This window comes from Loxodonta africana, chromosome 17 (genome assembly GCF_030014295.1).
Source record: "Loxodonta africana isolate mLoxAfr1 chromosome 17, mLoxAfr1.hap2, whole genome shotgun sequence".
Lineage (NCBI taxonomy): Eukaryota > Metazoa > Chordata > Mammalia > Proboscidea > Elephantidae > Loxodonta > Loxodonta africana.
In genome coordinates this window covers 60,138,074-60,163,289 of record NC_087358.1, presented here as the reverse complement: position 1 = coordinate 60,163,289, position 25,216 = coordinate 60,138,074, and the positions used below count along the sequence as shown (strand labels likewise).

General features: G+C 39.3%; 1 protein-coding gene across 4 annotated transcripts in view; it reads left to right on the top strand.

Annotated features, from left to right (window-relative positions):
- Window positions 1-25,216, top strand: part of VWA8 (von Willebrand factor A domain containing 8) — a 473,608-nt gene that overhangs the window by 162,612 nt on the left and 285,780 nt on the right. For all 4 annotated transcript variants that reach the window (XR_010318190.1, XM_003412602.4, XM_064270072.1 and 1 more), the window contains exons 15-16: window positions 11,718-11,886; window positions 15,303-15,380. Coding sequence is in view for 3 of the 4 variants with exons in the window: in XM_003412602.4 (XP_003412650.2) it covers window positions 11,718-11,886; window positions 15,303-15,380 (247 nt within the window). In the remaining variant the exon portion in view is untranslated. The remainder of the gene's footprint in view (window positions 1-11,717; window positions 11,887-15,302; window positions 15,381-25,216) is intronic.

Below are 25,216 nucleotides of genomic sequence, written 5' to 3'. Positions count from 1 at the left end.
TAATGAACATTTTATTGTGCTTTTTTTTTTTTTTAGGTGAAGGTTTACATAGCAGATGAGTTTTCCAGTCAGTGATTCTTAGGCTAATTGTTCTGTGACACTGGTTGCAATCCCTACAATGTGCCAGCACTCTCCCCATTTCCTCCCTGGGTTCCCCGTTTCTATTAGTCCAGTTTCCTTGTCCCTCTCTGCCTTGTCGTCTTTGCTTTTGGGCAAATGTTGACCTTTTGGTGTCATATAATATAGTTGATTGTTCTAAGGAGCACATTCTTCACAGGTTTTATTGTTTATTGTATAGCTCTATTATTTGGCTGAAATGTGGCCTCTATGAGTGTCTTCAGTTTCAAGTTAGAAGGTTGTCTTAGGGCAACAGCCTTGGGGATTCCTCTAGGCTCTTTCAGACAAGTAAGTTTGTAAGTCTGTTTTTTTTTTTTGTTACTGTTGTTAATTTGAATTTTGTTCTACGTTTTTTACCCATTCTAAATGGGACTTTCTATTGTGATCCTGGTCACAGTGGTCAGCAGTGGTAGCCAGGCACCATCTAGTTCTTCTGGTCTCAGGTTAAACGGGGCTGTGGTTCATTAGTCCTTTGGACTGATTGCTTCCTTGAGTCTTCAGTTTCCTTCATTCTGCTTTGCTCCAGGCGGAAAGAGACCAATAGTTGCTTCTTAGATGGCTACTCCTGAGCTTTTAAGACCCCAGATGCTATTCACCAGGGTAGGATGTAGAACATTGTCTTTGTATACTGTGTTTTGCCAATTGACCTACATGTCCCCTGGAACTATAGTCCTTAGCCTTCAAGTCCAGTAGTTCAATCCCGATGTGTAAGTAGTCTCTATAACTGTGCCCGTTTTGTGCTCTATTATATGTATATGAATATACATGCATTAGCTGATTCCTTTGGTAATTATCTCTATCCCATTAAACAATATGCTTTCATTGATATTCTTTTATTTTTTAGTATTTGGCATTATTGATTGATTTCTTATTATAGAAAATAAAGATTTAGCTCTCTTTCACCATTTCGCTTCCTAGTACCCATACAAACTTGGCATCTCTCATCCTCCCTAAATAGTTATATACAGGTAATCCCTGATTTATGACAGGGTTCCATTCTGATGATTCCATCCTAAGTCAGTTCTGACGTAAGTTAAATACCTCTTTTTTTTTTTTAGTTTTCGTAGGCAGTGTTTTGGATAGTAAATCATAACTTTGAACATCTGCGAGTGAACATCTAAGAATGATAACATCAGCAAATTATGTACTGCAACGTTGTATGTAGTAGATATTACTAATGATAAGATGTAGGAAAAAAAAGGATGAAGGTTATAAGTGTGATTTGTCATAACTTGAATATATCCCAAGTTGGGGACTACCTATAATAGTTTTGCCTGGAGCTCTATTCAATGTTTATATTATTATGAGAATATAAGGACTCTCCATAGCCCAGCCATTTAGTATAGTTTAATCCTTATTCCCTTTCTTTCATAATGTTTTGTTTTTCCTAAAGTTAATAATTGCCTACATATGAAAAGAGACAGATAATGTAAATAAATAATTATGATGCAGTTTCTAAATGTTAGAATAAAAACCAAAAAACCCATTGCTGTCAAGTCGATTCCAATTCACGACCACTTCATGTTGTTACAGAGTAGAAATGAACTCTAGGGTTTTATTGGCTATAATCTTTATGGAAGCAGATTGCCAGGCCTTTCTTTCATGGTGCTGCTGTGTAGGTTCGAATTGCCAACGTTTTGGTTAGTAACCGAGCACTAACCATTTGCACTGCCCAAGGACAAATGTTAGAACAGAGGCGTGTAAAAGGTGCTATGGGAACGTAGAGGAGGAGACGACTATCTTCTGTGTTTATCACTTTTTCACCCTAAGTGCTTCACTTGTGTAACTTTCCTCTCATCACATTCGGGCACATCATATATTCTATCAATTTCACCCTTTTCCATGGTGTCTTCTGAGAAGACCTGATCTAAACTGATTGCTCTTTATACCTATAGCTAATGTGTTGTCCTGCAGTTCTCCCTCCACTCCCTACTCCCTCATTCCCACTGGTCTCTCTTTCTGCAACTTTCATTATTTAGATGTTGAACCTCCTGTGCTGAACCTGTAATTTCTTCTTCTTTCCTCTGTTATGTTTTGTCAATATATTGGGACTTCATTGACTTTTCAGAGATGAGTTCTAATAATTGATTCTCCTATCTTGTCTAAAACATTTCTGCTAATTGAAAGCCCAGTTCTTTCCTTATCACTGTTGTTCTTTTTCACCTGAGAAACACACCATTTTCTTATGATCATAAACAGTTTTTTTCTCTTTTTTTGTTGTTAAACATCATGTTATAGAATTCACTTCATTCTGATGATATAGATTATCGTTACATTTCTTTACCTTTTCCTGGTTAATCTTTATTTAGTTTTATAACCCATTTTTCTCTTTCTAAGGGTAAGTATGTTTTCTTTCAGGTCATAAAACAGGTTGTAATAGGTTAGGTTTGTCTTTTGGCCCTGGCAAAACCCAGTTATTTCTGTTTTGAATTTTTTGTTGATACCCTGTGTTTTCATTAATGGAAGCATGCTGAATCATTGAGTGTGTGTGAATTTTTATTAGATAGTATGTATATTTTGTTTTTCTTGCCCCCTTTCATAAGCCTACCCTCAGAGTCCAGTGGGGCAATACCTTGTCCCACTAATTCGAACCCTGAAAATCACAGAGTTCTACCAGAGTCCACTGGGTCATGTGTTTCCACATAAAAGTCTTCTGTTTTTCCTACCAAAAATGCACATGCCTCATACGGTACCCTATTAAAAAAAAAAAACAAAAAACCAAACCCATTGCCATCGAGTCAATTCTGACTCATGGTGATCCTACAGGACACGTGGCGGATTCAAACAGCTGACCTTTTGGTTAGCAGCTGTAGCACTTAACCACTGCACCACCAGGGTTTCCACAGTACCCTATAGAAACAATAATTTGTGGCACATGCTTGTTTTTTTTTTAAACATTTATGCTGCCTTGCAGCAGCATGCTTTGTCATTGGGAAAGTGGCTTCCCACAAAACCTGAGAGCTACAAAAACTGGGAGGGAAACCATCTCTCCCACAGATCCTGAAAGGGTTAAGTCAGTTGGAAGTATTCCTTTCATGGCTGTGTTTATTGGCTAAAGAGCTGGCAGCTTGTCTAAAAAGATGTAACAGCATAAAAAGCAGGAAATTTATACTCATTGAAGAACTTAATTTGTGAATTGTTCTTGTAAGTAATATAACTCATTATCTAGCATGGGTCGATCCTACATTATGTCCATATCCAATATGTCACTGGTGGCATTAGCTTTTGGTTGTAAATTAGAATCTCATGACCCATATTTTCTCTCTCTTCATCTCTATACCTAATCACAGAACTGAGATTCAAAGTAATTATTTTTTCTGTTAGTCTTCATCAAACTCAGCTATAAATGCCTTTTTTCCTCCTGGGATAGGTTAAAAAGGTCAAAGGTAGAATGACAGGGAAGCCTTTTTTTTAGGAGGGGGCTTAGGGGAGAGGTGGAGGGGAAAGGACTTAACAGAGGAGTGTATATTGGTTGCACCTACCTAGCAGAAAGACCAGCTTCTATAAAACCCTGTTGCCTTCGAGTCATTTCCGACTCACAGCAACCCCATAGGACAGAGTAGAACTGCCCCGTATGGTTTCCAAGGAGCAACTGGTAGATTCAAACTCCCAAATTTAGTCTTGCACAAATCAACAAATTTCCTACCTCTAGGGGATCAAGATTTCAAGACCAGATTCTGCTTATCTGCAGAGTAACACATCCTGAGAGTTGACTTTAAAACTCTTGTTCCAACTGCTTTGATTAAGCTCAGATATGATAATGATAATCCATAGAGTTAGTTACTTAGGCAGTGTATTAATCTCCTAGGGGTGCCATAACAAAATTTCACAAACTGGGTAACTTATGAGAAGATAAATTTATTGCCTCACAGCTCTGGAAGATAGAAGTCTGAAATCAGAGTGTTGGCATGATCGTGTCCTCCCAAAGTCTCTAGGGGAAGATCCTTTCTTGTCTCTCCCAGCTTCTGGTAGCTCCAGGTGTTCACTGGCTTGTAGATGCATCTTCACATGGCCATCTTTCCTCTGTCTGTCTCTCATGTGACTTCCCTCACTTATAGGGACAACACTCAGGTTGGATTAGGACCTAGCCTACTCCAGTATGACTTCATGTTAACTGATAACATCTTCAGAGAGCTTATTTTCAAACAGGGTCACTGCGTTAATAACTGACACAAGGCCAATCCCCAAAATGTAAAGATAATTTCCACCCCTGCTTTCCCACTTCTCCATCTCTGACAACAGCCACACATGTGGTATTTTCTCTCTCTCTAACCCTAACCACCCACAGTTAGGTCTTTACAAAATGACTGCCTGCACAGCCTTCTTCTGTCTACCAGCCACCCAAGGCTGCGGTCTTCACAAGTTAGAACTCGTTTTAATCAACTGCCAAATAGGCAGATGCCAAGTCCTGCTGGCCCTCACTGTCCCGGATGGGTACGATAATTTGCTAGAATGACTCATAGAACTCATGGAAAGGGGTATACTCAATATAACCTTCATAATATAACCACAAAGGATATATACAGATGCACAGGCAGGGTCTGGGAGAAGTTTTTCTGCAGGGAGCTTCATGTCCTCGGAGATGTGCCACTCCTCCCTCATGCATCATCAATCCAGAAGCTCAAAAGGAAGTTCCAAGGTCCACAGTCCTTTATAATAGTTATGGGAGCCTCAACTGTATATGTGTGACTGGGGCGTTAATGCATAGTCAATGATTGATTGAATCCTTGAAGATGTATTACTGACTCTATTACACCCTCTCCCCTTTTCCTGAAGTTAGTTCTCCAGTTTCGGTCCTTGGGCTCCTACCTCATTTGCACAGGTTTAAGAGTTGCCTTGCTGTTTTAGAAACCAATGACACCTTCAATTGCTGGGGAATTCCAAGAGCTATTTTCAGAAACCAGAGACAAAAAGGCCAAATTAGTCATGTTCACAGTCACAGTCACCTGTACCCTTGGCTAGGACTTCTGTTCATATTTTGGGGGACACAATTCAATGCCTAACAGGCATTGACTCTCAAAGGTGACAACACTTGAAGGACTTGAAAATCTGGTTTCCTGTACCTCATTTTAGGACTCTCTGGGGCCACAGAATAGCACCCAGGTGATTCTTATCTATACACTGATGATTGGGTATGACTGATTTGGAGAGTCTGCATGTTTATTATTGATCATCAGTATTAATTCATTTTTTCCTTCATGTTAAGTGTTTGTTGAGTGCCAGCCCGAAGATGGCATAGACCCTGCCTTCTGTGGCTTACTGCATGTGAAGAGATGCAGATATGTCCATAAATAATTACAACACATACTGTTGTTAGTTGGTATTTCCAAAAAAAAAAAAAACCAAACCCATTGCCATTGAGTCTAACTCATATCATAGTGACCCCGTAGGACAGAGTAGAACTGCCCCGTAGAGTTTCCAAGGAGCACCTGGTGGATTTGAACTGCCGACCTTTTGGTTAGGAGCGGTAGCTCTTAACTGCTATGCCACCAGGGTTTCCCAGTTTCTGTTTAGTCTTTTCCAGTTTATGCAGATCCCATGTGTGCAGAGAACAGCTTCATCACGTTTCCTTTTGGAAGCAGATAGTCAGGGCTGTCTTCTAAGGCACCTCTGGGTGGGGTTGAACTGCTGACTTTTTGGCTAGTAGCTGAGCACTTAAACATTTGCATTACCCAGGGACTCAGTGCTGTAGGAATGCAGAGGAGAAAGTGACTATTAATTGTGCCTTGAAAGGTTAGGAAAGGCCTCAGGATACTTTTGGCATCTTCCAGAGTTTTCTCCTTAGCCTTTTCTTGTCCTTTGCAGTATCAGTCACTCTTGTGTCTTTACCTTTCATCTATACACTCCCTATTCCTTAAAAGCTCTTTCCAGCTTAGTTTTCTATCTAAACTCCAAATGACTGCTAGATGTCTCTCTCTAGGTGCCGCAGAGAAACTTGGAGCTCATTTCACCAAACCTGCTGTTCCTCTCCAGCTCCTACGCTTAGTGACTAGAACCACTTACTCTCCACTCACCTATACTAGAAGTTTAAGATGTCTAATCCACAAATTTTATCACGTTCCTTTACTGTTTACATCTTTCCGGTGCTTCCATTGCCTGCAGGGCTCAGGGCCAACAACTGCGCATGCCTGCCTTTCCACCCTCACCTTTCACCTCTCGGAACGAGCAAGCAGACTTCTAGTATTTTTTCAAGCGCCATCTCCTCTGTGAAGCCTTCTCTGGCATCCCACCAGCCCTTCCCAAGCCCAGGGCAGATTTAAAAGCTTCTTTTTCTCTAGACCTAGTCTGGCAGATTTAGATACCTGCTTTTGGGTAGGAATGGTTTTTATGTTTATGTTTAGCAGGACTCTTTTCTTTACAAGTAACAGAAAACCAATTCAAATTGTTGTAAAAAAGAATTTATTGGTGTTGCATATATTCAAAGGAAGGACACGGATGCACTTGGGCCTGGAGCCTATGACTTGAATGTTGTCAATACTCTGCCTAGCTTCTCTACTTTCTCTCTTTGTGTCCAATATCACAATACTTGGCACAGACTAGACCACTTAGTAAATGTTATTGAATGAATGAATAAATGCTAATCTAGAACAAATTCTGGGAAACTCAAGGTAAAGATAATGTTATTAATCCAGTTTTAGGTGACCTTCTGAGCTAGCACCCTGGTGGTGTAGTGGTTAAGTGCTATAGCTGCTAACCAAAAAAGTCAGAAGTTCAAAGCCACCAGGCACTCCTTGGAAATTATGCGGGCAGTTTTACTCTGTCCTGTGGGATTGCTATGAGTTGGATCAACTTGACAGCAACAGGTTTTTTGCTTTTCTGAGCTAGCAGTGTTTTCTTTTATGAACCTACCAATTAGGAATACTTTGATGCCAGTCCAACTGGTTATCTACCTTTTACTGACAAACCTGATAGCATAATGTTCTCATAACTAATAGCTGCTAGCAGTGGGCTATCAATCCTTCCAACTTCTTAGTGTGAAACTCAGTTTCTAAGCAATTACATTTGACTCCTTGCCAACCTTCATTGTATACTAATTCTTTGCTAAGCTCATTACCTTGATTGTTTCCAGAGGGCTCTGTGGGCTTTCATATACTTTGCAAGTTATCACATGCCTAATATACCCTTAGAAATGGTTTCAGAAATGTTAGCTTAAGAAACATTAGAGACTTTCTTTCTAGTGTTACAAAGCACCAGGAATACCATGGAGTTGGTGGTTAGAAATAGCATGGTGGCCATGCACACCAGACACCATGCCTACATTTCTCACAGGAAATAAGGACCAAAATAGAACTACTTCCTTTGATGAGAAAAACTTCTTTGGGGAAAGGGGGATAGACTGCTAAATGTGTCCCTTCCTGCCGTTGGTCAGAGGATAGATGAGGAGGTGAGAGTTTCTGTGAGTTACCTATGGTTTATTTTGTCAAGTAAGTGCTTCTGGTTATCTCGGGGAAGCGATGAAGATTAGTGGCCTACTCCTAATTATAATTATATATCTCGAAGTGTTTTTTCCTTTTCATTGAATATTATATTTCTATTAGTTGCTATAGATCACTGAAAACAGTTTGTGTATAATTTCTCAGTCTTTGTTGATCAGCAGTGAACCATAACTGGACATTTGGATACCGTTCTTGGTCAGATTCTCTGGATCGTATTTACTCTTATTTTACCCATGTTTGAAGACAATTAGGATCTGAGTGTTCTCTCCTAACCCCCCCGAAACCTAAGTGTTTCTTTGCTAGCAAATTAGGCCGTGTAAGTTTTTCACAAAACTCAAGATAGATCCAGAATTTTACTCCCATATCTTTGTGTTCAATTCTCATAACAAAGAGCCTTGAGTAATTTGCAGTTTTCAAAAAGGAATTTAATGGTGTTGCATACATTCAAAGGAAGGGCAAGGATACAGTTGGGCCTCAGGAATAACTGCAGCCTGTGACTTGAATGTTGTCGGAACTCTGTCTTGCTAAGAGTAATTACGAGAACGTTTTTATGGTCAAGGTGCTGTTTTAAACTCTGTGCCCCTGAAGGATGTAATTACACTGTGTGTGTGTGTGTGTGTGTGTTGGATTTGTCTTTTTGATACAGGGAATACACCTCCTCTCACAAATTCATTTAACACACATTTAGACTAACAGCTCTACTTAAAGGTGGGAGACCATTCTTTTCAGTTCTTATCACTTCCTTTGTTTCATCCCTACCATGAAAGGCCTTCAAAAAGTTTCTTGCAGTGACAGTTATACCAGGGGGTATAACCACACAGTTATACTTGTGTGGTAGAAAGATGAATAAAGAAGTGTCCATGCAGTTTTTTATATTGCATAGAAAAAAGGGGGAAATATGAGCTGTGCACAGAGCTGTGTAACCTCTAGGTTCTGAATTGGAATATTAATATTGTAGTATGGAAGGTTAAGTGTAAAATCCTGTGCCAGTTCATGGTTGATGTCTTTGGAGAAACCTTCTATATCATTCTTTCGAGTTCCTTAATATACAAATTCAACAAAAATGTACCTTAGAGTTTATTAAGGCCTTTCTTTTTCTAATAGCTTTGTTGAAGTTTAATTGACATACAATAAACTGTACATATGTAAAGTGTACCATTGGATAACTTTTGACGTTTGTATACACCTGGGAAACTATCACCGTAATCAAGGTAATGAACACATCTATAACTCCTAAAACTCCCCAGGGACCCCTTCGTATGGGACCCCTTCCCCTGCCCATTTGCACCCTTCTCTGCTTTCCACAGGAAACCATTGACTGGCTTCTGGTCAGTATAGCTAGCTTTATTTTCTAGTTTTGTATACATGGGATCATACAGTAGATATGCTTTTTTGTCAGCATAATTATTTTGGGATTCATCCATGTAGTTGCGTCTATCAATAGTACATTCCTTTGTGTTGCCGAGAAGCGTTAGAAAATACTTGACTCTCTAAACACTTACACTTATTCCCGCAAAAAAATGATTGACCCTGATATTTTTATCTTTTAAATCTTTTTTAACCTTTAGAAGTCTTTTTCTTTGCTTTTTAAATCTTTGGAGGTGTATTTAGGAAATAATATCTATTTATCAGAAGTTAAGCCGTTTCTTTAGTTTCACTTGAGCGTGTTTTGGTTGTTATTAAATTCTAGTAAAATTAAAGTTAACCTTGGTTTTTAGTGTCAGCGGATGCTTATTTCCTAATTCTCAATTATTTACCAGTCCGTCAGCCTTTATATTGCCCGCTTTCTATGTCTCATCCCTCCAGAGTACCTGGTAGACCCTCAGGACTACTCTGCTCTCTAAGACTTAGGGAATCTTTCCATGTGACCTATTTATATGTAAGGAAGCATTTGGAGAGAACCTGGCAAACACAAAGGTCCTTCTCATCATTTTATTCAATAGCTTGGTGACTATTCTGAAGTCACTGTACACTTTTCTGTCCAACTCATCAGAAACTGTCTCAGAAGCCATGCCTTTAAATTTGGCCAGCTAACTCAGATAACCTGCTAGAGGTAATATCTAGAAACAAGCCACAGACCATGTATGTCCTAGGCAATGATCTTCACCTTATTTAAATTCAAACTACCTAGCTCACTCTCATGGTAATTGCTCTTCTCTTGGTAGCAGCACAGCTGTAGGACCAGCTTCTTGATCCTTTGGTTTAAGGATTAAATTGGACTCACCCTTTGACTTGTCTGTTGGATTTTGGCTTTATTTTCTGATTTGGTTCCTGTTACTATCTTGAGTGAGAAACTAATCTGTAGCTTAAATCTGTGTAGTCAAACCAGGCCCCGTCTCTCCCACCTTCTTCTGTCCCAACTAGAAGAGGAGGATCAGGAATGAACCCATCAACATCTGGTACTGGGCCATGAAACGGAGATTTCTGATTATAGCAAACGACTTGGCAGAGTGGAAATCGAATAAGTACCTCCTTTCGATTTCAGATCACAGGGTTTTCTGTGCCCAGTTTCTGGTATGTGACTGTTTAATAGCTAGAAATTCTGAGGGACTGTGCTAACCTCAGGACTTGGCAGGTACTGGCACTGTTGTTATCCTCCCCTCTTTTCCTAGAACAACTTCTTTGGACCCATTACTTCCTATGTCCTGCTTGGACATCTATAAATAAGCCCCTTTTTTTATACCTAGAGAAATGAAATCGTATCTGGTAGCTTTTGCCGATTCATTCAGGATTTTTGTATGACCGTTTCTAAAAAGTGCTTTCTCTAGCCTGTAAATTATGGTGTGGGCCTCTGAAATTACGGACTATGCAGTCAGGGACTAGGTGGATCCACCTACCTGTTATACTTATGGGACTTTTTCTCTTCTGAAATCTTCAGGGTATTTGTCTGATTCCACACATGTTCTACCTCCTGGTATTCTATCTACCAGATCACTTAATAGGTAACGATACAGATAGTCCATTTCTGATCTTTTTAAATTAAAATTTTAAATTTGTTGTAGTTTATATTAAAATTTGTTCAGTTCAATATTAAATATTTAATTAAATTAAGATTTGTTATAGTTAAAACCATTTGGCAACTGTTCAGTTATTTGCCTATATGTTTGTTTTTCTGAAGATCTTGGCAAGTGTTTAAGTTTTGTCCCTCTTCTCTTAGCAAAGACTAAAAAAAAACCCGTTGCCATCGAGTCGGTTCCGGCTTATAGTGACCCTATAGAATAGAGTAGAACTGCTCTGTAGGGTTTCCAAGGAGCAGCTCGTGGATTTGAACTGCTGACCTGTTGGCTAGCAGCTGAGTTCTTAACCACTGCACCACCAGAACTCTAGCAAGGACTGTATTATCCTCTAAAAACATATTTCTTCTAGTATTTGAGTAGAAGTGATAAAAACTGACAGTATCACCCACATGACTAGATTGGGAACTAAGGGTGTCCTAATCCCTCGTCCAAAACCAACTCAAGTCATTTCACAAACCATAGGAAGTCTTGTCTTATTCTTCTATGTGTCCTAGAATATTCGCATGCTTCCTCTGCATCCGTAGGAGAGATTTCTAAAAGAGATCATTTAAAAATCATAACATTTCATATAAAAATGACAGAAGAGTTAATTATATAAAAGTTCAATTCTTTTTACCTTTTTAAGACTTTAAATATTCTTATTGCCAATGTGCATTTTAAATTTAATCTAACTGCTTATGCTGCTCAATTTTCCTATCTTATAAAAAGCCTCCTCACCCTAAATCGTCCTTCTTGGTTTTTCTGTATTTGATATACAATGAATTCCTTGCAAGGCAGGAGATTTCGGGTGGATGTTTGAATAAAGAAGGGGCTCCATGTAATGAATACGAACTGGAAGAGATTTTATTTCAAAGGGCTATGGAGAAAATGTATTGTAGGTACAGCATACCAAATAAGCAGTGGTTTGTGCTAGGGATGGAGCTTCATCAGGGAATATGGTATAACATATATTAGCAGTGGGTGTTTCTTTTTTTTGTTTTACTCTTAGGTCTTAGAATGCTCTGATTTTTTTTCAAAGCTCATGCTTTGAATAATAGCTTTGACTATATTGAAAGTATGGTAATACAACTTATCATTGCCTAGGCTTTCGCTGCCATGACTCAATTTCTAATGTGAAAGATTGTTTTCTGATTTTTTTCTCTTACAGATCCATTTTTCCTATCCACCCATCCTTCAGGATCATTGCCTTGGCAGAGCCCCCTGTTATTGGAAGTACTACACAGCAGTGGCTGGGACCAGAATTCTTAACCATGTTCTTTTTCCATTACATGAAACCGCTTGTCAAAAGTGAAGAAATGCAAGTGATTAAGGAAATGGTAAGAGTGAGGCCAGCTCCAGCCTATCATCTTGAGCTGTTTTCTTTTTAAGGCGCTTTGTCATATGCTGAGGCAGAGTTGGGAATTTCTGGATCTTTCTCTCTGTTATTTCCCAGTTTCCTTGTATAATGGGGTAAACCAAACCCTTTGCTATCGAGTCTATTCCAACTTGTGTGGACCCTCTAGGACAGAGTAGAACTGCCACATAGAATTTCCAAGGAGCACCTGGTGGATTTGAACTGCTGACCTTTTGGTTAGCAGCCATAGCTCTTAACCACTGCGCCACCAGAGTTTCCAGTGGGGTAAGGTAGTGGTTCTCAAACTTTTATCATTTTTCAGAATCATCTGGAGAACTTGGTAAAACACAGATTGCCAAGCCCCATCTCCACAGTTTTTGAGTCAGTAGGTCCAGGGGAATTCATGATAATTTGCATCTCTAACAAGTTCTCAGGTTGTGCTGGTGCTCCTGGTCTGGGACCACATTTTGAGAACCACTGATGTAGGCCTTCTCTCCTTTTTCCTCATGTGGACACAGTTTTGGAATTTCTTTTCATTATGTATTCAGCCATAATAACTAAGGTACTGCGGTAAACGGAAGCCAGATGTATTTTAAATCCTTAGATTTTATAGAAAGTACTAAGTAGTCCTGGCCCCCTTGGGACTATGATATATCCTATATTACCTGATTAGTTGTCTGGTGGTTTGCAGTGATGCTGTAATTTATTATTTCAATGCCTGCCTTAACCACACATTGTGTTTGGCATTTTTAGAGTTCTGGATCTGTGCCATTCAGTGCAATAGCTACTAAACAAACAAACAAACAAACAAACCAAACCAAACCCACTGCCTGTCGAGTCAATTCTGACTCATAACAACCCTTAGAGGGCAGAGTAGAACTGCCCCGTAGGGTTTCCAAGGCAGTAATCTTTATGGAAGCAGACTGCCACATCTTTCTCCAGCGGAGCAGCTGGTGGTTTCAAACCACCGAAGTTTTGATTAGCAGCCGAACGTTTTAAATGCTGCTTCACCAGGCTCCTTGCAATAGCCACTGGCCACATTAAATAAAATAAAAAATTCGGTTTCTCAGTCGCATTTCAAGTGCTCAGTAGTCACGTGGGGGCTTGTGACTGCCATATTGAACAGTGTAGATACAGAACATTGCCATCATCACAGAAAGTTCTATTGGACCCTGCTGTTCTGGATCACTAATAATTAACATTTTACATAACCGTACTTTTAACCGCTTTGAAATACCTGAATGAACTGATTAATCTTAGGGCTCGTTATAAGCGTGGTTGTGGATAAGAACCTGTAGGATTTAGAGTAAAACAACTTGGCTCTAAATGCCAAATCCACTGCTTGACTTCTAGATCTTGGATAAATTATTTAACCATAGTTTCTTCAACTGAAAACCGGGATGATAATAACACTTCTTAATCACAGGATTGATTTAATTAACAAATGAGATAATGTATGTACTAAGTAGGGCTTAGAATTAAAAAAAAAAAAAAAAAGTTACACTCGTTTAAATGACCAGAGAAGGCCTGAGCAGTATACTTTTGAAATGGTCACATTATACTAGTCATTTCTCTAATATCTCTTTATGATCTTTTTAAATTAAAAATTTTAATCTATACCTTATATTAAAATTTCTTCTGGTTTAATTAAATGAAACATTTAATTGCACTAAGATTTGTTATAGTTAAAAACAATCAGTGTATGCTATATGGGCAGCTGTTCTTCAGAGCTCATTGATACGTTGGTCGTGCCACTCGAGTATTTTAAAAGTCTGTGAAAAAGGACAGCTTGAGTATCTGTTATTTCTACAAGAGTGTCTTATGTCACTTAGTGGACATATATGTAAGATTTCTATGAAATAAAGGAGTTTGAATTTCACAAGAAAACGCCAAATTTAGAGTTTTAAAATTCATGCTGAAGTTTTTTATGAATATATTACATGCCAGTTTTTAATTGAGTTAAAGGACCCTTTTTGTGTTATCCTGATAATGGAGTTATAACACAGAGAAGAGTGGCTTTGTTTAAATTTCCTGATTCTTAATGAGAAAGCAAAAAATAGATGTGTGGTTGCATATGTACATATGTATGTATATAGGTAGGTATATGTGTACGTATATGTGTGCATGTATAGGTATGTGTATGCATACATATACACATGTATGTGTGTACATGCATATATATATTTGTATATATAACAAAGCACATAAGGGGCACAGCTACGAATACTTCTTAGACATTACCATACACCTCACAGGAGTGGTTTACTGGGTTTGAATACCTAGGTCCATAGTCTAATGACATGACTTGGTCAGTTGGCGTAAAGTCTGTTCTGCATCCTAGTTTGGTGAGCAGTGTCTGGGATCTTAAAAGCTTGTGAGTGGCCATCTAATATACATCTATTGGTCTCTACTCTTCTGGAACAAAAGAGACAGAAGGAAACCAAAGACTGAGAGGAGAAACTACTCTGTAGGACTAATGGTCTACAAGAACCACAGTCTCACCTACTTGGAGACCAAAAGTACTAGATGGTACCCGGCTACCACTACCAACCATTCTGGCCAGGGCCACAATGGATGGATCCTGATACAATGGGAGAAGAATATAAAACAGAAATCAAATTCTTAAAAATTCAGACTTACTGGACTGGTTGAGACTAGAGGACCCCCCAAGACTTCACCCTGAGATACCCTTTAAACTTTGAACTGAAACTACTACCAGAGGTCGCCTATCAGCTAAATAACAGATTGGCTCATAAAATAAAGAATATCATCCATGAGTACTGTGCTTCTTTAAAAAATCTTTCATATGGGATGAAATGGTCAATATTTACTATAAAGCAATGATGAGACAGTAAGGGGAGGGGCAGGGAAGCTACAGCACTAGCTATGGAACAAATAGAAGTAAAGATAATGTTGACACATTGTGAAAAGTATAACCATGTTACTTAACAATTTGTATAACCCACTGCCATCGAGTCAATTCTGACTCATAGCGACCCTATAGGACAGAGTAGAACTGCCCGATAGAGTTTCCAAGAAGCGCCTGGCGGATTCGACCTGCTGACTCTTGGTTAGCAGCCGTAGCACTTACCCACTATACCACAAGGGTTTCCAACAATTTGTATAGAAATTGTTAAATGGGAACCTAATTTGCTGTGTAAACTTTTACCGAAAGCACACAGACACAGAGAGAGAGAGAGAGAAAGAAAGCAGTGGCTGAAATCCTTCTTGAGAGTTGAGTAAGCAACTTTATTCATGAGGTAAATGTGTTACCTACACTCCAGGATTTTCTAAAAATTTAATTCTAATATTGTTTGCTTAGTAGCCATAATTTCTGACAGATGGATCAAATATTTCAATTTATTCTTTTTGGTTTTCCTTAATTCCATCATAAAATAGGTCCCAAATATACCTCAGGAAGCTTTGGACAAATTACTATCGTTTACACACAAACTTAGGGAGACACAGGACCCAACGGTAAGTCTGAGTTTTTTTTCTTATAGTATATTCTATTGTTGACATGCTATTACTTTAAAATCTCTTCTTTAAGCTGATATTTTTATCCCTTATCCTATGCCTTCTGCTATGGATATGTTTTAATCTTTTAATGATTTTTCTATTTTCTCTATCTCCTCATGGCTGATGTCATGGAAACAGCTCTTTGCTCTAGAAGAGTGCTTGGTGTTCTGCTCTGTTCCCCCATCTCCTATACTGAGCACTGTCATCTATATTCACAGGTTCAACTACCACCTATAAGTTAATGCCCACGTTTTTATCTTCAGCTCATGACTTCTCTTTTTTGATTGATGATCTATTTCTAACTGTATTTTCATTCCAGAGTGACATATTAGAAAGATCAAGGGCTATCACTGCCTAACTCTGAGTCTCAGTTATTTTTTATTCTGTTAAATGGCAACAGTGCCATCTACTTCATAAGGAGGTTTCAGTGATTAAAAGCGAAAATGTTTAAGCCATTATTTTTTTTCATGATTTTTTTTAAGTAATGGCTTGAATTATGCTGAGTGAAATAAGTCAATCACAAAAGGACGAATATTGTATGATCTCACTTATAAGAATAGGCAGATGTATAGGGATCAAAGTTGATTAGTGATTTCCAGGGGGAGGGGGGGAGGGGGAGCCATTGTTTGGGAACAGTGAGTTTCTGTTTATGGTGTTTATTATGGGTGATGATTGCACAGCATAATTAATGTAATTATTATCACCAAATTGTACACCTGAAAAATGGTGAATTGGCAAATGTTGTTTTATGTATATATTTACAACAATAAAAATTAATGTATCTGGAAAAAAAGAAAATGTACGATGTAAAGACCTTTCCCCTTACTAAAAACCCAGCAACCCTAGTGCCCTCGAGTCGATTCCAACTCTTTGCGACCCTTTAGGATGGAGTAGAACTGCCCCATAAAGTTTCCAAGGAGCGCCTGGCGGATTCGAACTGCTGACCCTTTGGTTAGCAGCCGTAGCACTTAACCACTATGCCACCAGGGTTTCCTTCCCCTTACTAGATGCATAATAAATGTTAGTTTTTTTCAATTCTCAATAGAAATTTTCACTATAAATTCAACTTATACAACTAAGCTATATATTCTTCCTTTAAATCTGTTCCTATTTCTGGTTCGATTTACTGACTTTGTTAAAAATATGTCTGCCCAATTTCCTAAACCAGAAACATTGACATCTTATTGATTCCCTGCTTTCCCATTGTTTCCATTCAATCTGAAAGCAAATTTCATCAATTTAGCATCTTGATGTCTCATATGTTCTCTTACCTGTTCTCAGTGATGGTCTTGCTATTGAATTTCATTATCTTTTTCCTGGAATATTGTGATTTCCTCTTGACTGCCGTCTCTGCCTAATAATTTATGGACCACGTGATCATGTATTAGCTTCCTTTGACTGCTATAACAGATTACCAAAACTGGTGCCTCAAAGGAGCCCTAGTGGTTCAGTGGTTAAGAGCTCAGCTGCTAACCAGAAGGTTGGCAGTTTGAATCCACCGGTCGCTCCTTGGAAACCCCGTGGGCAGTTGGTTATGAGTCGGAATCAACTTGAAGGCAACAGGTTTAGTTTTGGTTTTAGTGCCTTAAAACAACAGAAATTTATTTTCTCAAAAGTTCTGGAAGCCAAAAGTCCGAAATCAGTATTGGAGGCTGTCTTAGTTATCTAGTGCTGCTATGACAGAAACACCACAAGTGGATGGCTTTAACAAAGAGAAATTTATTTCCTCACATTAAAGTAAGCTAAAAGTCCAAATTCAGGGCATCAGCTCCAGGGGAAGGCTTTCTCTCACTGTCAGCTCTGGAGAAAGGTACTTCTCGTCAGTCTTCCCCTGGACTAGGAGCTTTTCCACGCAGGAACCCTGGGTTCAAAGGACACGCTTTGCTCCTGGCTCTGCTTTCTTGGTGGTATGAAGGTCCCCAACTTTGTACTTGTTCCTCTTTCCTTTTACCTCTTGTAAGATAAAAGATGGTGCAGGCCATGCCCCAGGGAAGCTCCTTTTACAGTGATCAGGGATGTGATCTTAGTAAGGGTGTTAACAATCCCACCCTGATCCTCATTAACATAATCTAATCTTGCTTTATTAACCACAGGCAGAGATTAGGATTTACAACACATAGGAAAATTGCAGTAACAAAATGCAGGACAACTACACAATACTGGGAATCATGGCCTAACCAAATTGACACATATTTTTGGGGGACACAATTCAATCCATGGCAGAGGCTCTGGGGGAGAATCCATTCCTTTCTCATCCATTTTCTGATAGCTGGTTGGCATTTCTTGGCTTTTGGCCTCATCACTCTAACCTGTGTATTCATCTTCACATCAGCTTTTCCTCAGTGTGTCTGTGTCTAGTCTCCCTCTGCCTGCCTCTTTATAAGGACACATATGATTGTATTTAGGACCCCTGTTTAGGATAATATCCTCACTTTCAGGTCCTTAATTTACTCCTATCTGTAAAGTCAGTTTTTCCATATAGGATAACATTCACAGGTTCCGGGAATTAGAATGTGGGCATCTTGTGGAGGGTGTATTTTCCAGCTACCACAGGTCCCTTATTAATTATCTCTGGGATGTCGTCTCCACTACTTTCATCCTTACTCATTCTTTTCCAGCCATACTATTCTTTTCAGTGTTCCTTGAACACACTAGTGCCTGCCTCACAGTCTTTGCCATTTGGTATTTCTCCGGCTAGATTGCCCTTCCCCAGATAGCTGGATGTTTGCTCCCTCACCTCATTTAGGTTTGGCTCAGATTCTCCTTTTCAGTGAGGTCTTCCTGACACGCTCTATTTGGAATCATATTTCCTCCCCACTTCGTTCCTGTCAGTCTCTGCTGTAAGGGTCTTCATAGGGCTCTTTACTTTTGACATAATATATGTTTTACTCATTCATTTTTTGTTGTATATCTTTCCTCACTTAGCTGCTAGCTCTGTGATGGCAGGGGCTTTTAATTTATTTTGCTCCATACTATATATCCCCAACCCTTGGAACTTTGCTTGGTACGTAGTAGGTGTTTGATAAGTATCTGTTAAATAAATGAATGAATGAATCTTATATTGTCCCTGAGGGATATTTCTTAAATCCATTTCCCAAGTTTTTCCTCTCCTTTAAAAACTGTTGAGGGATTGATTCTTTTTTCTTACGGACTCGAGGACGACCTCCTAAGCACGAGCGCTGAGTTCCATCTGACCCTAAGCTGCTTTTCCAGCTGCATTTCCTGCAGCCTCTCTTGACGCACTCTCAGCTCTGCCCACACGTAGCTTCTTGCTGCTTTCTAACCCCAGCATACACTCAAATGTCTCTGCTTTAGAGAATGCCTGGAATGTGCTTTCTTCCATTCTACATACCCTCATATTTTGTCAGGCCTCTCTCAGCCCCTTTAGGCAAAAGTAACCACTGTCTTCACTCTGCCTTTCATAACACTTGGCATATACTTCTGATGTTGACCCTTTGCAGTTGTGTCTTATTTGTATCTTCCCCATTAGTATTTGGACTCCTTGAGGCTGGGTCGTGTTTATTTTATGGCTATTTCCCAGCCTGGTGCCTAGTACATGGTAGATATTTCACAAATGTTTGGTAATTAAATAAATAAATCGATGAATTAATTATTAATTTATTGACAGATTGTCCCTAGAGTTTTGCTCCCTGAAAACACATTACATTTTCATAAAAGAAATAATTCCTTAAGAGGAAGAAAAGAGAAGAATATTTTTAAGTAATTTCTGTTCTGCATTTTCATTTTTTTTAGCTTGAGGTATTATTGATCATGCTAAAACAGCATACCCTTTGGGGTACACTCTTGGTAAGCCATGGTAACTAAGGGAAGGTGCTTCACACCCTCATCTCTTTTGCAGCATAAAAATGGAGTTAGAAATTTGATGTTATAAATGTTATATACATTAGCAATATTTAAAGCCCATCCTCAGTTTAATTGATAATACTGTAAGAGCAGGCATAAGTGAACCCTTTACTCAACATTTAAATGGCTCAACGTAAAGCTTGGTTCTCGTTTTTTAACACTAGATGTTTTGCAGAGCGTTTTGGTGCTATCAGCGGAGAGGTGCTGTTGAGATTCGTGAGGAGCCCTTACTGGTCGCTGGAGTGAAGGGGGAAGCCTGAATTCAGTATCACGCCTGGGCTGAGACTGAAATGTCCTTCCCTAGAAAGTTGCCTTCGAGTTTAATAGGGCGTTTTTATGAAACTGCTTTGATTGGAATCATTTGTCATTTTCCATGGCTGAAATAGGAATCTTTCATGGTCTTAGGTTTTAAATGTACAAACTGCTGAGTCATATTTAATTTTTGATACTTTCAAACAAAAACCCCTGCCATCACAGGACTGACATCTGAGTGAGAGAAGATAGACAATAAAAATAAAAGAGCAAAATATATTATTATGTGAAAGGGCAATAGCCCATGAAGATCCTTCAAGCTGAAAGGGGATAGGAATGAAATGGGGAGAACATCTGACTCTAAATAAAGCGGCTCAGGGAGGCCTCGCTAACTGAGTCAGTCTTATCTTCAGTTCTTCCTTCTTTCTCATATGCAGCCAGTTGCCAAGTCCTTTGAAACATTTGTCTCATTCTTTCTCTCCATTCTTGTTGCCATAACCTTACTGTAGGACTCTTATCTTTTTATAGGCAGATTAATGAATTAGAAGCTTTCTATTTCCTATCCTATTTCTCTCTGTTCTTCAGCTACTTTATATTCTACTTCTAACTTAATCTTCATAAAATCACGTTACTACTTTGCATAAAACAAAGTGCTGTTGCCTTTAACCTACTATCCAATGCATAATTGGTCTCCATTTCACTGGAGCAACAGAAAAGAGAGTCAGGAATAGAAGCAGGAAATGGAATGTGTGGCTCATTGTCTCCACGAACAACTGGCTCCTTCATCATGACATCAGAAGAACTGGATGGTGCCTGGCTACCATTCCTGAACATTTTGAGCAAAGACTCTGTAGAAGAATCCTAATCAAAAGGGGGAAAATATAGAACAGAACTTCAAATTGCTTGTGGAATCGTGAGAATCATCAAACTTTCTAGAGCCAAGGAGGCTAGGTGAACCCTTGAAACTATTGCCCTGAGATAATTTTTAAATCTTAAACCAAAAATATCCTCTGAAGTCTTCTTAAAACCAAACAATGGCTTAGCTTAACTAGTAAAGAATGTCTTCCTTGAGCATTATGCTCTTTGAAGGTCTATCTCTATGGGATCAAATTGACAGCAGCAACCTGTAAGATAGGAACCTTAGGGGGCAGTGAGTTTATGTTAATGGTGGAGGAACAGCTCAGAAAAAGAGGACAAGAATGGTTGTAGAACTTGAAGAAAGTAAACAGTGTCACTAAATGGTACATACAGAAACTGTTAAATTGGTGTATGTTTTGCTGTATATATTTTCAACAACAACAAAATAGAATATTTAAAAAAAAAAAAAAAAGTCATATTGCCTATAGGAGTAGAGCCAAGCTGCTCTGAGTGTCATTGACAGGGCTTTTGTTACTTGAGAGCAAGCCTTAGTAAAGCTGCATGGGTTTCCTCATGTCATACAGGTATTTCTGTTCCTTTTGCTTCCATGCCTTTGTTCATAGAATTTTCTCTGCCCGCTTGCACATGTTAAGCTCTTGTAACAGTTGTCGATGCTCTGCTTATTTTGGCGTTGCATTATATGCTGTTTTGAATTGTAATTTACTGGTTCTTATATTCTGTACATGTCTACAATGCAAATTTGTTAAAAACAAGGGTGGACCAAATGTTTGCCTGTGAATGAGCACTTTGAAACTTGGAATGTGTTTTTTAATGGAAGAGAGAATATGTCATAAGTGGTGGTCATGCTCTCAACCTAGTCTTCACAGGACTGTTTAATCCCAGTTACAGCTGAAATATTATACTGAGAACAGCAGACCAAGTTCTCATGGAGCTGTGAAATACAGGGGGAAGGAAAAATTATCTGTTGTCTTCTTTGGGACATACAGAGATGATTTTACGCAAAACATTGAAACGAACAAATATGCAGTGTGTCTGGAGTCTTCCCATTATCCATTCCAAACATTTTGTTAATTTCATGGAATCCTCTCTTGTCTTAGTTATGTAGTACATCTATAACAGAAATACCACAAGTGAGTGACTCTAACAAGCAGAAATTTATTTTCTTGCAGTTTAGGAGGCCAGAAGTCCAAATTCAGAACACTGGCTGTAGGGGAAGACTTTCTCTCTCCGCTGGTTCTGGAGGAAGGTCCTTGTCTCCTTGACCTTCTGTGCTTCTGTTTCTGGACAATGTTCACGTGGTTTGGCATCTCTCGTCCCTCATCTCTGCTTGCTCAATCTGCTTCTTTGTTATTTTGTAAGATGTTGACTCAGAGCATACCCTATACTAATTATTCCTCATTAACATAACAAAGACAAATCATTCTCTAATGGGATTTTAACTTTAGGCATGTTGTTGTTAGGTGCCCTTGAGTCAGTTTTGACTCATAGCGACCCTATAGGACAGACTGGAACTGCCCCATGGGGTTTCCAAGGAGCAGTTAGTGAATTTGAACTGCTAACCCTTTGATTAGCAGCTGAGCTCTTAACCACTGTGCCACCAGGGCTCCATAGAGGTTAGGATTTACAACACATATTCTGTGGGACACAGTTCAATCCATAACATTCCACCTTTTGGCCTCCCCAAAATTCATATCCTTCCCACATGCAAAACATATTCACCTGATCACATCATCCCAAAAGTCTTAAATCAACGCCATGTCCAAAATCTCATCTTCTGAATCATCTAAATCAAATATAGGTGAGATTTTAAGCATATTCCATCCTAGGGCAAAATTCCTCTTCATCTGTGAACCTGTGAAATCTAGTATGCAAGTTATCTGCTTCCAAAGCACAATGGTAGAACAGGCACAATGTAGACATTTCTATTACAGATAGAAGAAAATAGAAGGAAAGAACGATAACCAGCAGGAAGCAAGTACAAAACCCAGCAGAACAAATTACATTAGCTCTGCAGGCTTAGAAATAATCCTTTCTTCTCTAAGACCATCTGGGCAATGGCCCCACTCTCCAGATTCTGGGTGTTGGCCGTACCTCCTGGATTCTGGGTAGAGACCTATCAGCCCAAGGCTTCAGCCCCACCTTCTGGGTTCACTGGGACAGCAGCTGGGCTCCCTTGGTTTTGGGCTTCTCCATTGTCCTAGTCTATCTTAATGACCCTCCACCCCCGAACCCTGACAGGCTTCATTTTCCTACCCCTTGGGCATGGCGGCCCCATTCTCTCGGCCTTCGGGCACAGCAGCCTCATACTCCAGAATTGAATTGGTGGAGATATGACTTACTGAAACCTAGGAGGCTGTAGCTCCACTCTTTCAAACCAAGGCAGCCCTGCTTCCCCATACTCCTTCAAACACTTATGCTGATCTCTGTGCAGCTCCAGGGATGGAGCTTTTCTTTTCTTGGAGGACAACACATGTAGCTGCTTTGGCCTATTTCCTGCCTGTAGAATTTTAAGAGGCAGACAGCTTTCCATCCTTTCATCCTAGCTCCGTCTCCTTCAGTCTAAGCTGATGGCTTTTCTAACATGGTAATTGGTTAGATCAATCAGTCACAGGCTTAATCTCTTTAACAAAAGATTGAGTAGCTGCATCCTTGGTGAAAATTCTAGAAACCATATCCTTAGTTGGTATAACAGAATCTTCTAAATCTTTAGGTTTTGTTTTCATTTTGCACGGTTCATTTTTAAGTGCATCTCTTTCTTCTCATGTTTTACTATAAGTGGCAAGGAGAGAGCATGCGGCCCCTTTAAGATCTTGCTTAGAAACGTCCTCAGCCAAATATAAGTTCATTACTTGCAAGTTCTACCTTCCACCAAATCTTTGAACATAATTCAAGCAAGTTCTTTGCCACTGCATAAAAAACATCACCCTTCCTCCATTGTCCAGTCACATGTTCATCGTTCCCTTTTAAAGCCTCACCAGAAGCACATTTAACATCCACATGTCTAGCACCATTCTGTTGATGATGTCACGTATATTCTCTAAGACAATAGAAACTCTCTCTATGGCTCTCATCACTTCTTTCGGAGCCCTCATCAGAATTGCCTTTGGCATCTATAATTCTACCAACCATCTCTTCAAGTCAATCTAGACTTGTACTATTAAAAAAAAAAAAAAAAAACTATTAGGTACCTTAAAATTCTTACAGCCTCTAGCCATTATCCAATTCCAAAACCACTTCCATAATTTGGGCATCTGTTAGAGCAGCACTCCTACTTCTCTATACCAAATTCTGTCTTAGCTATTGTCTTAGTTATCTAGTGCTGCTATAACAGAAATACCACAAGTGAATGGCTTTAACAAAGAGAAATTAATTTTCTTACAGTCTGGCAGGCTAGAAGTCCAAATTCAAGGTGTCAGTTCTAGAGGAAGGCTTTCTCTCTCAGCTCTGGAGGAAGGTCCCTGTCATCCATCTTCCCTTGGTCTGGGAGCATCTCAGCACAGGAACCTCAGGTCCAAAGGATTTGCTCTGCTCCCAGCACCGCTTTATTGATGGTATGAGGTCCCCGTCTCTCTACTCGCTTCTTTTATATCTCAAGAGATTGCCTCAAAACACAATCCAATCTTGTAGGTTGAGTCCTGCCTCAATAACACAACTGCTGTCCATCCTCCCTCATTAACATCATAGAGGCAGGATTTACAACATATAGGAAAATCACATGATATGGGGAATCATGGCCCAGCCCAATTGATAAACACATTTTTGGGGGTACATAATTCAATCCATGAAAGCTTTTTAGTGCTCCTCTAACAGACACTGACAGACGCGTCTGTCAGTTTGTCGTACTGTGGGGTCTTGCATGTTGCTGTGATGCTGGAAGCTATGCCACCGGTATTCAAATACCAGCAGGGTCACCCATGGTGGACAGGTTTCAGCAAAGCTTCCAGACTAAGACAGACCAGGAAGAAAGACCTGGCTCTGTACTTCTGAAAAGAATTAGCCAGTGAAAACCTATGAATAGCAATGAAACATTGTCAGATATAGTGCCAGAAGATGAGCCCCTCAGATTGGAAGGCACTCAAAAGATGACTGGGGAAGAGATGCCTCATCAAAGTAGAGGTGACCTTAAAGATGTGGTTGGAGTCAAGCTTTTGGGTCCATCATTTGCTGATGTGGCACAACTCGGACTGAGAAGAAACAGCTGCAAACATTCATTAATAATTGGAACGTGGAATTTCTGAAGTATGACTCTAGGAAAATCGGAAATAGTCAAAAATGAAACGGAACACATAAACATCAATATCCTAGGCATTAGTGAGCTGAAATGGATGGGCATTGATCATTTTGAGTTGGACAATCATATGGTCTACCGTGCTGAGAATGACAGCTTGAAGAGGAATATTGTTGCATTCATCGTCAAAATGAACGTTTCAGGATCTATCCTGAAGTACAGTGCTGTCAATGATAGCATAATATCTATTATGCCTACAAGGAAGACCAGTTATTACGGCTATTATTCAAATTTACGCACTAACCACTGAAGCGAAAGATGAAAAAATTGAAGATTTTTACTAACTTTTGCAGTGCTAAATTGATCGAACATTCAATCAGGATGCATTGATAATTACTGGAGATTGGAATGTGAAAGTGAGAAACAAAGGAGGATCAGTAGTTGGAAAATAAGGCTTCGGTGATAGAAATGATGCCAGAGATTACATGATAGAATTTTGCAACCAACGACTTCTTCATCGCAAATACCTTTTTTCACCTCCGTAAACAAAGACCATACATGTAGACCTTGC